This window comes from Molossus molossus, unplaced genomic scaffold (assembly GCF_014108415.1).
Source record: "Molossus molossus isolate mMolMol1 unplaced genomic scaffold, mMolMol1.p scaffold_m16_p_22, whole genome shotgun sequence".
In the NCBI taxonomy this organism is placed as follows: Eukaryota; Metazoa; Chordata; class Mammalia; order Chiroptera; family Molossidae; genus Molossus; species Molossus molossus.
In genome coordinates, this window is record NW_023425358.1 from 23,004,572 (window position 1) to 23,019,969 (window position 15,398).

Here is a 15,398-nt window from a genome sequence, read left to right on the forward strand (position 1 = left end):
CTGAGCGCTGAGCCAAACCAGTCAGGGCAGCCTCACAGCTTCTTTAATATTAGCCCTGTATGCTGCATGACAAGTAGGGTTGTTTAAATTATTTAAAAGCATGTAGCATTTTGGTTTGCCTGACAAGTCTATAAAAATAGGTAGCTAATGATTCTTTGTCACTTAAGGGTCAGGCTTGTAGAGTCAAAGGTATGGATGCTGATGCTGGGGAAGGCTCCCCAAACTGGTGAAAGATCACTATCATTTTACTGTTGTGTTTTCTGCAGAATGAATATATGAAAGATGATTTCTTCATTAAAATTGAAACATGGCACAAACCAGACTTGGGAACATTAGAAAATGTAAGTTTTACCTCTGGATTTTCAGTGAAGAAGCCCCTGGAAATGAGAATACTTAATTTATTTTGTCATCACCAAAGTGATGCCACCTGTATTAGACTAGGACCTGGTCACCCCAGGGTGTGTCAGGTTGCAGTGAGGCGTGTGAGCAACCAGAAACAAATGGTCTTTCCTGATCATTCCTCTTCCCTTGGCGTATGAGTGGACTTTGGTGAGGTTGCTGTTTTTATCAATAATTTTCTCTGGATGGAGAGCACAGAAAAACAAAATTCACAGATAATCTCAAAAACCAAATTTAGCCATTAAATTTTATATATATTTTTTTATCTTTTCATCTCTGTGTACAATTTGCCAGAGCTGTTCTCCATTGCAAAAATGATTGCTTTAATTTTTACCTCCATTCCACCTTGCTGGGATTTGTGTTGAGGCCAGAGAAATGGCCAAAAGGAGGGAGAAGATACTTTGGATAATTTATAAAAATGCTGCTGAGTTCCTGATTTTTACATTTATCTCTAAAATAAATTTCAAGAAAATTAGTTAAGACTCAATGTAATCATTAACTTTTGGTAAGATTTGTCAGGGAACTTGGGAGGCATCTGGTATAGGTTGATGCCCTTGGACCAGTGGTTCTCTCTCTCTCTCTCTCTCTCTTTTTCCTGTATTGATTTTAGAGAGAAAGGAAGGGAGAGGGAGAGAGAGATAGAAATATCAATAAAGAGAGAACATTGACCAGCTGCCTCCTGCATGCCCCCCACTGGGGATTTGGCCCACAATCTGGGCATGTGCCCTGACTGGGAATCAAACTGGCAACCTCTTGGTGCATGGGTCGATGCTCAACCACTGAGCTACACTGACCAGTAGTTCTCAAAAGTATGATCCTTGAACCAGTTGCAGCATCTAGGAACTTGTTAGAAATAAAAATTCTCAGGTTCCATCTCTTACCTACTTAGTTAAAATCTCTGGGGATGGGGCCCAGCAATCTCTTTTATGGTGTATGTTTGAAAACTACTGTTCCAACCTTAGGATACATTGTTGTGTAGGAGAGTAATGGTAATTTTGGTAGAATCCGTTTAAACTTTGCTTTTATGTTATTGGTTCCAGTTAATAGAACTTTAGGATTATAATTTTGTGATATTTTGACTTGAGTTTTTCTTCCAGGTGATCACATTTCATGTTTTTTCATAGTAACTCTAAAATGTAGAGTCTAAATGAGGTGATTTGATATTTTTCACCTGTGTATGATTTAATCTTTTTTCAGCTTTCAAATGGGTATATCTTTGGCCGTTTTTATTTATTTTTAAATCCTCACCTGAGGATGTTTTTCCACTTATTTTCAGACAGAGTGAGAGGGAGGGAGGGAGAGAGAAACATTGATGTGAGAGAGACACCACATCTATTAGTTGCCCTCCCACAGGGCTCCAGGGCCAGGGATCAAACCTCAACTGAGGTATGTGCCCTTGACAGGGATCAAACCCTCGACTCTTTGGTCCGTGGGCTGAAGCTCTAACTGCTGATCCAAACCAGCCAGGGCTATCTTTGGCAGTTTTTAAACAATTCTTAATTGGTACACAGATAGAGTTTCAGAAATAAATGATTGAACAACATGAAGTATAGAGGAGTTAACATCATACTTAAACTGAATAGCTTTAGGATAATGAAATTCAGGAGTGGTTTTAGATTATACAATGCAGCTTTTTGAAATCTTATTATAATGTCACTTTGTGTTTATCTAGAATTTGGAGGTTACAAGGTCTTCGTCATGTATTGTTTTGGTTAAACATGGGTCTGGTACATTTTGTTAAATAAATCATCTCTAAGGACTACCAGAAAGTAATGTGACAGATTTCTTTTAACTTGGCAGCATCCTCACCTCACCCATCCCTTTATTATTTGAGGTTTCAAGGGCTAATGAAAGATGTTTAGATATCACAAGATTGGGATGGCTAATTTAATTAAATAGCAATTAGGATTTTTTTATTCCTCATAATGTACTCTGAGAAACTCAAGATAAAGATTATATATGTGAGTGTGATAGTTTTGCCTAACAAGAATAGTCTAGTTTGTTTTGTCTCATATCTCTTTGTCATTTATAGGTACATGGTTTAGATCCAAACACATGGAAAACTGTTGAAATTGTCCACATAGATATTGCAGATCGAAGTCAAGTTGAACCAGCAGTAAGTACGGTGTACTACTAAATGACATTTTAACCTGTTGCCTCTTACATCTAAGAATATTTTATTGTATTCTTGTATTGCCTACATTTTACACTGAAATGAGCCTAGAGCTTGGGTCCAGACTGTGCAGCAAAAAGATCATAGAGTAGGAGAGGTGATCTGTTTTTTGTGTGGATTTCACTTTTGCACAAGTGATCTCTTTAAGAATGTACCTGAAATATATAGAGGTTTGTTTTCATGGGGTGGGACAGTATTTTACAAAAGATTAAGAAAGCAAAAACTCAATTTACATACAAATTTTCAGTTAGTTTACCCTAAAATTATCATTTGTGGGAAATTGTTGAAGGTGGAACATCTCAATTCAACAGTTGTGTAGCTTTCTATTTTGATTTTTACTACATGCAAATATTTGTACTTTAGGCATTTGCCTTAATACAAAATTTTGTTTTCAAAAGTATTAAATCCTTTATTTCACCGCTACCCCTTGCACACTTCCCCCTCCAAATTAAGGCCCTTGAACTACTTTGCTACAGTTTTTAAATATTAACTCACTACTTAAATCATGCTGCACGCTGCTTTGGTTTTGCAGTGCACAAGCTGTGGACTTTTTACATGTTAAGACAACCTGTGACCCTCTTCTTGCTAGTCTAGAGAGAGCTAAAGCTTTGAAATAAGTGTGATGTTCCTTGTTTTGTCATAGTGAAGCTTAGTGTGTTCAGTTAGCATTTTGTTTCATAGCCTTTCCATTTCATTTTTGGTGCTTCTTCCCTGAACTTGAGCATTGTTATAAGCTGAACAGAAATAATTCAAAAACTAAATGTCTCGTGTTGCTGTTGAAATGTAAATGTAAACCTTCTAAAATAAAGGCCCCTGTCCTTTTCTCAAAAATCACTGGGGTTGGGGACTGTCAGCAGTGACCCTTTGGTAGGCCTGGGTCCTGTTCAGCTAGGGCCCTCTCCCCGATTAGAAGTGGGAGCACTGATAAGGGATCCTCATCATAAGAGATTTTAAATTTTAGTTGTGCTATAATTTGAAGTTATTGCAATTTAAGGGCTATTTCTGCCTTTGAAATTATATAAGGCTTTTTTTATCCTCAGAAATAAAATGTATGTTCTATTGAAAACAATGTTTGTTTTGCCCTTTTATTTCTCTAGTATCTTTTACAGCCATGATTTACTGTATGTGTAAGAATGGTGATAGGAAGAAAAATCATTGGGAGTGAGTAATGAGTGAATGAGATTATGGCAAGGTCAGGACAGCTTGCATGCCTGGAGCAACAGGTCACTAGATAATACCCAGCAGCAGTATACCACACTGTGCCCAAGTAAGTCATTCACATTATATCGTCAATTTGAAAAGGTTGTGCTGGCCAAACAAAATGGTCCAATATTGTGGCTCATAGGTTTGCATCTTTTGTTGTTCTTCAGCAGAGCACAAGACACCTTTGGTTTTGCTGGGAGCAGAAGAGTGGTTTTTTGGTTCTTGTTCTCAGGCTAAAGTGTTTGCAGGCACCAAAACAAGTTGTAAGAATAGTGAAGGTGGATTATGAAGAGCCCAAGAGGCCACCCTCAGTCTCCTTCTACTGCATCATCTTTAGAGAGGAGAGAAGGCAGCACTGGCCTTAGATGCACAACAGCAGCACTTGGGATAGGTGCTTCAGGTGGAAGGCACTGCACATGCAAAGGCTGAGCAGGTGGCTGTGTGTGGAATGATGTTTGGGGTAGATGTGAAAGAGAATGGATTGGCCCAAATGAGGAGGGTCTGCATTGTGAGCCCATGGAGCTATGACTAAGAACATACATTCTGAAACTACATTGGTTTCAGATTCAAATTCTGAGGTTTGCCACCTGCTGGCCCTTCAGTCTTGGGTGCCTGTTTTATCTTGTGTAAAATGGGGCCAATTATCACACAGGATTAAATATGAGTACTTAGAGCAGTGCCTAGTTTAATAATTGTTTGCCATTATTTTCACTGTTATTAGCTATAGGTGTATAGGAGTTCTGGAAATCTGTGTTCATGCCAAACATTGTTTGGGGAGTGAATAAGTCTTCTCATATGTATGTGTGATTTTTTTTTTTTCCAGTGTTCATAGTTCCTGTTTTCCAAGTTATATTGTAGAAGTTAGTAAGATAAAAATTTAAGTTTATTGTATTCGCAATACCTTTTTTATTGTATTGTGTATAAATTTTATTTTATGTGTATAAAATACAACGTAACATTTACCATTTAAACCATTTAAAAATGTACAGTTCTGTAGCATTTAGTACATTCACAGTATTGTAGAACCATCACCATTATCCAGTTTTTGAACGTTTTCATCATCCTAAATGAACACCCTGGAGCTGTAAACAGTCACTCTTTCCTGCTCTCTACCCCAACCTTTGGCTATCACTAATCTGTTTTCTGTCTCTGGATTTACCTAATCTGGATATTTCGTATAAATGGAATCATAACAATATGTGGCTTTCTCTGACTGGCTTTTTTTTTTTACTTTAGCAGAATGTTTTCAAGGTTCATCCACATTGTTGCATGTGTCATTACTTCATTCCTTATTATGGCTGAATAATAGTTTGGTGTGTGGATAAACTACCTTTTATTTATTTACCCATTGATAATCATTTGGGTTGTTTCTATCTTTAGCTATTGTGAAAACTGCTGGTGTGAACATTTGTGTCAGAGTAATTTTTGGTTATGTGTTTTCTCAGTTGTGGATACTCAAAGTACAACTGATGTCATATAGGACATTTTCAGATTTTTTGACAATAAAATAAGAACCCTAACATGTACATTTTCTGCTATAAAAGGAGAGAACAACTCTGTGTGGTGGGAGGTGGGGCTGCCCTTTGCAGTTTTTAAGCTTTGTGGTGAGGAGCAGAGCATTGAGCTACTGGGACGGGGGTGGGGGCGTTGAGGTCGAGATGTATGGTTGTAGGGCTTGGCACCCATTCCAGCAAGCAAGTGGGCAAGAGACCTAATGGCCAGGAGCTCTGGGTCTGCCCTTTTCTTCTGAACATCCTTGTCTGTTCACTCTGCTGGCATAAGACAATTGCCCCAACATTCTCCCTTCTGGTTTCACCCCATCTTCTTGGCCTTGTCTAGTTCATGTTTGTCTTAGAATTAGCCTCTGTGACCAACACATGGACCACCTAGCCACCCTTACTTTCTACCAGATCCAGTTTGATTCTGTTTTTATGTTCCTCGAAAATTCTGGTCCAAGGTGTTGGGAAAAGGAAGTTTTAAGATCACATTTGCAGTTCTAAAATGGCAGTGTTAACATAGCAATCAACCCATATTTAATGACTGCTCAGCTTGTGCTGCCCGAAGAGCCCTGCTATAGTGATCCAAGATTAATATAGTACCCTCAAGAGGTTTACAATCTGGGTGACACAAGTCCAGTGCAGTGAAATAGTTAACACATGGCAGAGGCTTATGCATGGTCCAAAGTGCTATAGGATCTGGGAGGAAGAAAATCTGAAAAGACTGAATGCAAGAGTCCTAAGAGGAGGATGAGGAAGATTTTGTTGGTGGAGAAGTTCACTCCCACCCTCATTACGACAGTTTTCCCTCTTAACTCTCATTCTCTGAAATATATATATATGTATATATATATATATATTTTTTTTTTAAATCCTCACCCGAGGATATTTTTCCATTTATCTTCAGAAAGAGTAGGGGGTGAGAGAGAGAAACATTGGTGTGAGAGAGACACATTGATTGGCTGCCACCCGCACAACCCCATCCAGGGCTGGGGACCAAATCACAACTGGGGTATGTGCCCTTGACCAGAATCGAACCCGCGACTCTTTGGTCCATGGGCCAATGCTCCAACCACTGAGCCAAACCAGCCAGGGCTCTCTGACATGTTATAAATTTGTTTTCTTTCTCCCTTCCAAATAGAAATTGAACCCCAGAGGGAATAATCATTGTATTATTAACCATTGTCTCCCCAACTCCTAGAACAGCACCTGATATGTAGTAGGTACTCATAAATGTGTGTTAAATCAATGATGAGTTGTAGGCAGTGGAATAGAAGCAAAGGTATAAGCACATTATCCAACACTGAGGGGGAAGTTGGAATAATTTTTAGAGTTGAAGGGAACCTTGACTACTTAGGCCTGGTTGCTTTCAAACTGTGCTTTGCATAATCCTGAATTTCTTGGAGTGTTGTCAGGATGGAGCAACTGGAACCAGCACAGTTCTGCTTGTCTGGTATTAGTCTTCACCATAAGACTTACTTTGAACACAGTTCTGCAGCTATAGAAAGTTCTCTCTCAGGGCTAACCTCTCTGTTTTTCAAGTGAGGAAACTGAAACCCAGATAAACTAGTTTTTCTCAAGATGATGTAGCTAATGCCAGAAGTGGAAATTCTATCTCTCAGTCCAGTGTTCTTTTCACTGACTTGATTCATTCTGAACTAAGGCCCTGCTTGGTCACTCTTTGAGCTGCCACTTGAGCATTGTCTTCCTCTCTTCCAACTGGTTCTCCACTGACCATGTCCTGGGCTTTTCTGTTCTGGTGTACTGCTTGTTTTGGCCTTTCTTTTGGGACTCCTTCCTCTATGTCCAAAGCTTGTGTCCTGCAGGACCTAGGTCAGATTTAATTTCTTACAGGGAGATTCACCCAGATTGGAAACAGTCTTCCCCTCTGCTGAATTTCAGCTCTTATTCATTTCATTGATGTTTTGTTCTCTATTTCCAGGAACCCATCCCCTTTTCACTGAGTGGGTACCTCATAAATAATTGTTGAATGATGAGCTTTGAGAGTAATGATGAAACTAACCTCTGTGAGTGAGGAATTTGTATAAAATCAATTGGAAGTCAATTAGATAACATCTAGATTGTCAAGGGGTGAGGAAGCAGGCACTCACATATGTTTATACTTCTGAGGGAGTATAAATCAGTACAACCTGTGCAGCAGAATTACAAATGTGTGTGCCCTCAGACCCAGCAAAATTCAACTTCAAGGAATTGATCCTATTCATTGTGAGGTGACAAATATATTAACATACAATCAGAAATAATCGTAAGCCTAAATGTCTCTCTATTGATAGAAGTGATTAAAAACATGGTTGACCTATATGATAAAGTTCAGTGCAGTCATGAAAAGGGAGTGAGCTCTATTTGTACTGACATGGAATCCTTTCCAAGATAATGTGAAGGGAAAAAGATGAAGAAAGGAGAAAAATATATCTATTATGCACTTACTTGCTTATATAGATGGTCAAGAAGACTGTATATATAAGACAGTTGTAACAGTGATTCCTTCTCGAACTGGGGGAGCTGGATGTCTGGGGAACAAGTGGAAGAGTTAAGGTCTGGCAGAGGTGTGTGCAATGGATTGGAGGGATGTCCTCTCTAATTGTATTGGTTTTCTATTGCTACATGACAAATTAAGCACAAATTTAGTGGCTATGTAATGCAACCTATTCAAAGGAATGAGATCCGTCACCTTTGCCATCGTCTGTTGGTTAGAAGCAAGTCACAGGTTCCACCTGTTCTCAAGGGAGGTGATTATACAAGACTGTGATTTATTAGGGGTGGGAGGAGTCATATTAGGTAGGGTATGTCTATACTACCAACAGTCAATGTTTAGTACCTAAAACTTGCTCTTCAAGGATCTAAGGGACACTAGAATTGGGAGCTTTGTAATTATGAATAAGCCAACAAGGTGGAATTTCAATAAGAAGGTGTGATCTCTCAAAGTTCAGACTGTGGCAACCTTAACTCCTGGATTTTAGTCTCAGTCTGACTTAGTTCATTGATTTTCATTTTGTTTTTAATGGACTCTGATTTGTCTTGGATGAGCTAATTTTTCTAAAAACTTCTTAAATGAATTTCTTTCCTTCTTATTTCTTGTTTTAAAAGAAATAAAGAACAGTTCATTAGTGATTTTGAGAAGATAAGTAATCAAGTCTCCTGAATCAGGACTAAAGTGAAATAGTTGGGAGGTCAAGAAACCAAGAAGTTGGAAATGAAGCCTGAATCTTTTCACTCCACCTGGTGGGGGTTTTCTGTCACTGCAGATGGATTTAATACAAACACAGCCCTAAACATTTTAATTGAGAGTGACTGTTGATTACTTTTAGGGTTTAACTCTGCTGGATTGCTGGTGTCAGACAGCTTATATGCCACTCTGTCACAGACCTCCTCTTTTGGGGGTCATGCTTATGAACTGTACTTCACCATGCATAGAAGGGATGTGATTAGATCCATAGTGTAACTGAATACTTGGGGAGATGCTTTGACATGTTTATATAATTGAAGGGAAGCATGGGCACAATAACTTTAGGAACAGGATTTATTGTAAAAATCTGTCAGTGTGACCCAGGGTTGCAGAGTAATATGCTACAGAAATCACATATATTTAAATATATGGGTTATTCAGAGTATTTTGTTGACGACTTACGGAAAATGTGGTTGGGACTGTTAGTATAGTCACTATTCTCTGTAATTTTCTAGAATGTACATCCATTGCTTAATGAAACAAGCTAAGCAGTCTGAGATTTCTGCATAAATGTCCCTACCCAATTGCTTTTGGCCACCAAGCAAAACATTTCCTGTTTCAGAAGAGAGGCATTGTAGTGAAGTGTTAAGATGTTAATTCCTTTAAGAAGGAAGCCTTGCTCCTTCTGCTTGGCATTGAAGCAGCCACTGAGCACACTGTGTTCCAGCAGGACACACTCCCTGCTCCCACCCTCTCCCCATTTCCAATCTAACCCAGGTATCACTCCTGAAAAGCCTTCCTCAGTAAATTGAGTACCCTTTGGGGGCCTGGTCTGCACTATTCTCATCGTCTCTGTGTTGCCAGGACCTAGCAGGATGCTCAGTATCTAGCCTGATGTGGAGTGACTTTTCAGAGGCTCTGTGGATCAAAGAGAGTTTGCAGATTTTTTCCCCCTCTCTGTGGTGTTAAAGGGGGAAAAAAATTTGAAGGAATTGAAGTTTTTGTCATTCAAATATTAAATGAACAAAAGGCTACTTTAGGTCTTTTTTCCCTTTTTTAATTAATCCTAGAAGGTGAAGTATTGTGATATACTTCAAATCTAAAAATTCTGTCATTTCTAAATAAGCATATATCTTTCTGTCAGATTAAAAAATGTTTTAGCCCTGGCCGGTTTGGCTCAGCGGTTTGGCTCAGCGGTTGAAGCATCGGCCTGCGGTCTGGAGAGACCTGGGTTCGGTTCCCGCTAAGGCATGTACCTCGGTTGCAGTTTGTCCCCGGCCCTGGTTGGTTGTGCTGGTGGCGACCACTCGATGTGTCCCTTTCATGTTGATGTTTCTCTCTCTCTCTGTTCTTCTCTCTCCCTCCCACTCTACCTGAACAAAAAATGGAAAAATGTCCTCGGGTGAGGATGATAAAAAAAAAAAAAATGTTTTAGATCAAATTGTAATAGAAGTCAAGGCATTCAGCATAAAACACCAGAATATAATTAAAGTTTTTTTAATTTTCTAAAGTTGTCGTAAATACATAACCACAACAAAAAGTCATGCATTCTTTAAATGTCCTGATGAAATGCACATGCATATCTTCAACTCATTTCCAAAACATACACAAATGAGTCAGTTGGCATCTGCTTCTGCTTTTTTTTAAGGTATGAATTTGAATCTGGCCCCTTTTAATCATCTCCAGCACTTTGTCTAAGTAGCTTTCCATGATTTGTATACAAAAGTCACTTCCCAGGAGAGGAAGACTCTTTAAAGTGTAAGCCGAAGTGTACACACGATTAACATCAGAGAGACCTTCGTTTTTGGAAGTAATTTGAAAGAAAATGAGCAGGGGTTTTGTTTTTTGTTGTTTTTTTTTTAGAAAGAAATTGGAACCATACTTTTAGGTATTTATGTGTAACCAGAAAGGATTGTATCAGCTTCCCTCTATATTATATGGTTCCTCTGTAGTACATCCGATGTGACCTTATAATTTCCAAGGTTATTTTTAGCAGAAATGTTTAATTCAAATTTGTAAGGCCCTCAGGTTTAAAACCAATGTAGCTTAACATCTGTTTTTTTATATGTCACTAATAAGCAAATATTAATGATACAAAGTATTAAAATTATTGGGGAGACTTAGTTGAAAAATACAGGTTTATTTCACGTTAAAATTCAGGAAGTTTAAAGAGGGAATGAATTTAATTTTTTCCCATGTTTCAGCCTGTTGGAGTGTACTAATTTGTGATGAAAGGTTTTTCCCAAATGGGGCATTTCAAAACCAAGAGTTGCCCAGTGTTGCAACTGTAGTGGTATTTCACTGATGATGGTATTCCTAAAAGAATAGACAAAAGCTAGAAACTCATGTGCCATGTTGCTTCTGGGTCACAGAAAGGATGTGCCTGGTGCACTCTGATTGATAGGGTCCTTCATGGGAACTTCCCTGCAGAGCTTGAGGGGCCCTATTAATGCTGGTGACTCAGTAAGCATGTGCTCTTAACTTGATAAAGTTCAGGTTTTATTTATACCTCTTTTTTTATTTATACTTTATACCTCTTTTGTCCTTTTTAGCCCCCTCTGCCCCAATTGTCACTCCACATCCCTTCTTACCTGCTCATGAGTACAGTTGCCATGTCATATTTACCTCAAGTTTCCATCCTTTTTTTTCTGCTCCCTCCATTTGCAAATGCCTCCTGGGGCATGATGGCAAGGGGTGTTTCACACTGAGAGCCCAGAGCAGTACAGCTGCCTGGAATATGCCCCGCATGGCTAGACTTCCCTTCCTGGCCTATGGTCCTTAGGTTGTCACGCTGCTGGACTCAGGACTGCTTTGTGCTACCTCTTTCCAGCAGAACCCTTTTCCTGAGCAGCTTTTTTAGCAAGAGCTCCTGGAGCAAAGTGTGTGTCTACTTACTCTTCACAATTCTTTTCTTGATACGCCAGGAGACACAAGTACTCCCAAGTGAGGGGATGGATTGCTGGTAAATCTCTTCCTCCCTGCCAGTACCTAGTATCACCTCCTTTCAGTACAGCTCACTCAGCCTCTCCCTCCACGTTTGGTCTCCACTGGAGAACACCCCCACCATACAGGAGGCAGGCTCTGTACAAGTGTGAATCCCTGTTTTGGTCTGGATTTGTCCATTGGTCTTTAGCAGTTAAAGGGTTCTTTTTAGCGCCCTTGAGGCCCACTAGGGAGCATTGTGACTAGGACTCAGGCCTAAAGGCTTGAGCCCTTTTCCATTTAAGCAAGGTCAGCCCACAGGCAGCTTGTTAGAAGTGCAAACTCTCACCACCACCACCACTCTACCCCTGCTCTCCTCTCCCCTTTGTTTCTGTGCATGCTCACACCTGGGATGTGCTCTAGTACACAATTAATGGTGAAGATTGTAGAGGGAGTATCCTTCTTCTAGGGTTTTGGAAGCAGAAGGAATTTCAGTTGGAGGCCATGGTCCAAAACATTCACCCGAACCTTTACTTTTACTAAGGAGTGTTTTAACCCAGGGAAGTGCTGTAACTTTCCCTGAGCCACAAAACCAGTGGAAGGGGAGCCAGGACTCAGAAGTAGGGCTGCTGACTTATTTTTGTCTTTCAAGAACATCTCACTGTATGATGTGCTGCTATTCTTTGCAAAATGTTGATTAAGAGCACTCATAATTTAATTGAAACAAACAACTACCTGCTCTTCCATCTATCTTTCCTAGTCCCCTGAAATAGCCCCTAGGCCTTGCCCACCTCTTCCCATAGCTGCTGAACTCTGGTATATTTTGAAATTTGCATATGTGCAGTTATAATAAAAGGATTGGAGGCCCTAAGATGTTTTTTGGTGTAGGTACTTAAAGCGAACACCACTCCTACATTTTCTCATGTTCATTTAGCAACATTTATTAGAACCTGCTATTTGCTCTGTTTTGGTATGGTAACTATTTTTCTAGTTAAAGGAATAATTGTATCTGTCTGAAGAGAGTGCAAGATTCTTAAACAGTGAACAGTTAAAGTGTTTCTAAATGACTGTGGAGTTTGTTTTTTCAACTATTGCTTATGTAGTACAGGAATACTGTGTGCCCCTCCACCAGAAGGTTTTTTCCTCACAACTGATGGTAGGCTCTAGGCTGCAGCCAAAGTCTGGGTTCAAAGTCTGACTAGAGCTGGAAGGTTTGGAGTTTTGTACTTTATCAAATGAAGAGTCCCTGCCCATTTAATTGTATATCAAAAGACAATAGTAACATTGTTGGACTCATCTAAGCTGCACATCTATCGGTTGTTGGTAGAGGTGGGGTTCTTGGGGTACTGCTGGAATAAGCATTTCTGGAGACCCCCACGGGAGGCTGAAATATGGTAAAAATTTTATTTCTTTGGAATTACATCCCTTTAGTAAAGCTAAAATGAGAGCCAATGTCCAGAGTTTCTGTTCCATGTTGCAGCTGGATCCAATACAGCACCAGGCTAGTTGCAGTCCATTAGTCCACTGCATGTGGGGTCCGCATGGGCATGGGCCATGTAGGTGAATGCAGGAGAGCCCCACAAGCCCGGAGTCCCATGAGCAGCAAGAACACAAGAAAGTGAACTCTTCTGTTTAGGGAATTAAATATGCCAAATTTCACGCCCTTGCAGTGGCCATGCCCATTCTGGCCAATGACCTTTGTTCTCAGGTGTGAATGACAGCAAGCACCTTCCCTATGTGACCCCAACTTTATCGGGCATGCGCCTATCTCCCCTTGGTTGGACCCCCGGAGAGTAAAGTTGTAGCTTCCTGGCAAAACTGCCCAAATGACATGCCTATAGTATCTGGCCTTCCCTTTGCTGCTTTTCTGTTATTAATAACTAGGTTAATTATAGTAGTGTTATAAGCCTTTTATAGAGGTCTCTCATTCACCTTTTTAAGGATTGTGATGTCAAAAAAAATGAATTGACTTTTAATGTCTGTGCTTTTTTGCTTATTCTTCCTAGCATTGACCATTTGTTTGTTGATTATGATCCATTTGTTTGGTGAGTATGTTTTAGTAGGGAGAACATTGTTCCATTTTAGTTGAGAGCAGTGCCTGATTTTCTGAAAGTGAGCACAGAAGAAGCTTTTCCATTCAGTTAGCTGTTTTCATTTTGAACTGCCATTCCATTATTTGAGTGTTAAACAGTCGGACACCTTTTAATTGTTTTAAACCAGAAATATGTTGTTTTAAAGTTATTGCTCCTTTTATTTTTTTATTTTTTTATTTTTTTATCCTCACCCGAGGATATTTTTCCATATTTTGTACAGATAGAGTGGGAGGGAGAGAGAGTAAGGGAGAGAGAGAGAGAAACATCGACGTGAAGGGACACATCGAGTGGCTGCCACCCGCACGACCAACCAGGGCCGGGGACAAACTGCAACCGAGGTACATGCCCTTAGCGGGAACCGAACCCAGGTCTCTCCGGACCGCAGGCCGACGCTCTAACCGCTGAGCCAAACTGGCCAGGGCGTTATTGCTCCTTTTAAAGATACTTTTTCCCAAATGTCAGTCTTGGAAAGCTGATGAAACTTGGTTTAATTTATTTAGTCATGCAAGTTTTGGTCACACCTTAAGCAGTGCTTGTTTTCTCTACTCTAAGAAGGATTCAGGCCTATCTTTTCTTCTGATCAGACATTCTGTGAGATAGTGCCCAGATGTTATACATTTGAGTAGATAGTCTTGGCAACATATGCTTTACTGCACTGCCTTTAGGCATAATTTTAAAGAAATTTGTTTTCTAAATATCCTTTCTAAATCATCTTTATAAGATTAGTTTTTTTCTCTCTTTAAAATTAACATGATGAAATCTGGCTGGAAAAAGTTAAATATTAGATCAGACTGTGTGAAATCATTAATATTTGTCAACTTTTGAGCTATGAAAATGACCTTGTTTTAACGGGTGAACCTAATAGATTTTTCTAATTAACCTTTGGTAGATGATAACCTTAAATGGTCAGCACTGACCGTCCCATCTCTCTAGTTTGTTCTTTCTCACAGCTTTCAAAAGGCTGCTGCATTTTAGATAATACTTTTGTTCCAACTGCTGCCTTTTACTTCCTAAGAAGGGCTTTCTGCTTCTCAGAGCTGTGCAGTGGCTACCCAGTCTTTAGCCCTGAAAAGAGCTTTTGTTTATTAAATCTATGGCTGAGACCCAGCAAGTCAGAGAAGAGCCTGTGATTGCCAAATGCTTCTTCAGTACTCTTTGGCATGAGCAGACGCTATGTCTAGTAGAATACCTCTTCCTTTTGTCATTAAAATGAATCTAGGCATTCATTTCTATCTTAAAAGTTTGTAACTTGTCTCTGGTGTATGTGTGAGGGCCCCAAAAGATTTTGATTAAAGTGTGTGCATAGCCTGCACTGACCCATGTACCAACAAGTCGCCAGTTCAGTTCCCAGTCAGGGCATACGCCCAGGTTGTGGGCCAGATCCCCAGTGGGGGGCATGCAGGAGGCGGCCAATCAGTGTTCTCTCTCATCGATGTTTCTCTCTCTCTTCCTCCTCCTCTCTCTAAAAATCAATAAAGAAAAAATTTTTAAAAATAAAATGTGTGCATAACTTTATTAAAGTGTGAATTGTGACCCAGCTCCTAACTTGTAATACGAGCCTCTTTGAACTCAGGAACAAAACAAAACTCAAATACATGTTTTGAGGTAGCGATGATTTTGCTTTTGCTTAAGGAATTTTCACTTGTCAGATCCTCTTTCATCTTGCCTTTGCTATGCTGTGAAGCAAACCATTGTCAAGATCCTTTTTGTAGTAGCTATAGAGGTTTTTCCCATCCTCCAAGATATAAATAAATGTTAGCATGGTTTTTATTTTTAAAAAAATGTAAAAACATTTCCCACTTTCTTCTGCTGCCTTACATGGTCAAGTACTTTGGGAACACTTACTATAATATTTTGATCCAGTAGTGAGTGGATTTAGAGAATGTCCCATATATTTCAAGACATAGTTGGATAGCAGTGCCCTC

General features: G+C 39.7%; 1 protein-coding gene across 3 annotated transcripts in view; it reads left to right on the forward strand.

Annotated features, from left to right (window-relative positions):
* Positions 1 to 15,398, forward strand: part of PITPNB (phosphatidylinositol transfer protein beta) — a 65,370-nt gene that overhangs the window by 21,761 nt on the left and 28,211 nt on the right. For all 3 annotated transcript variants that reach the window (XM_036276454.1, XM_036276453.1, XM_036276456.1), the window contains exons 6-7: positions 267 to 341; positions 2,432 to 2,515. In XM_036276454.1, coding sequence (XP_036132347.1) covers positions 267 to 341; positions 2,432 to 2,515 — 159 coding nt within the window. The remainder of the gene's footprint in view (positions 1 to 266; positions 342 to 2,431; positions 2,516 to 15,398) is intronic.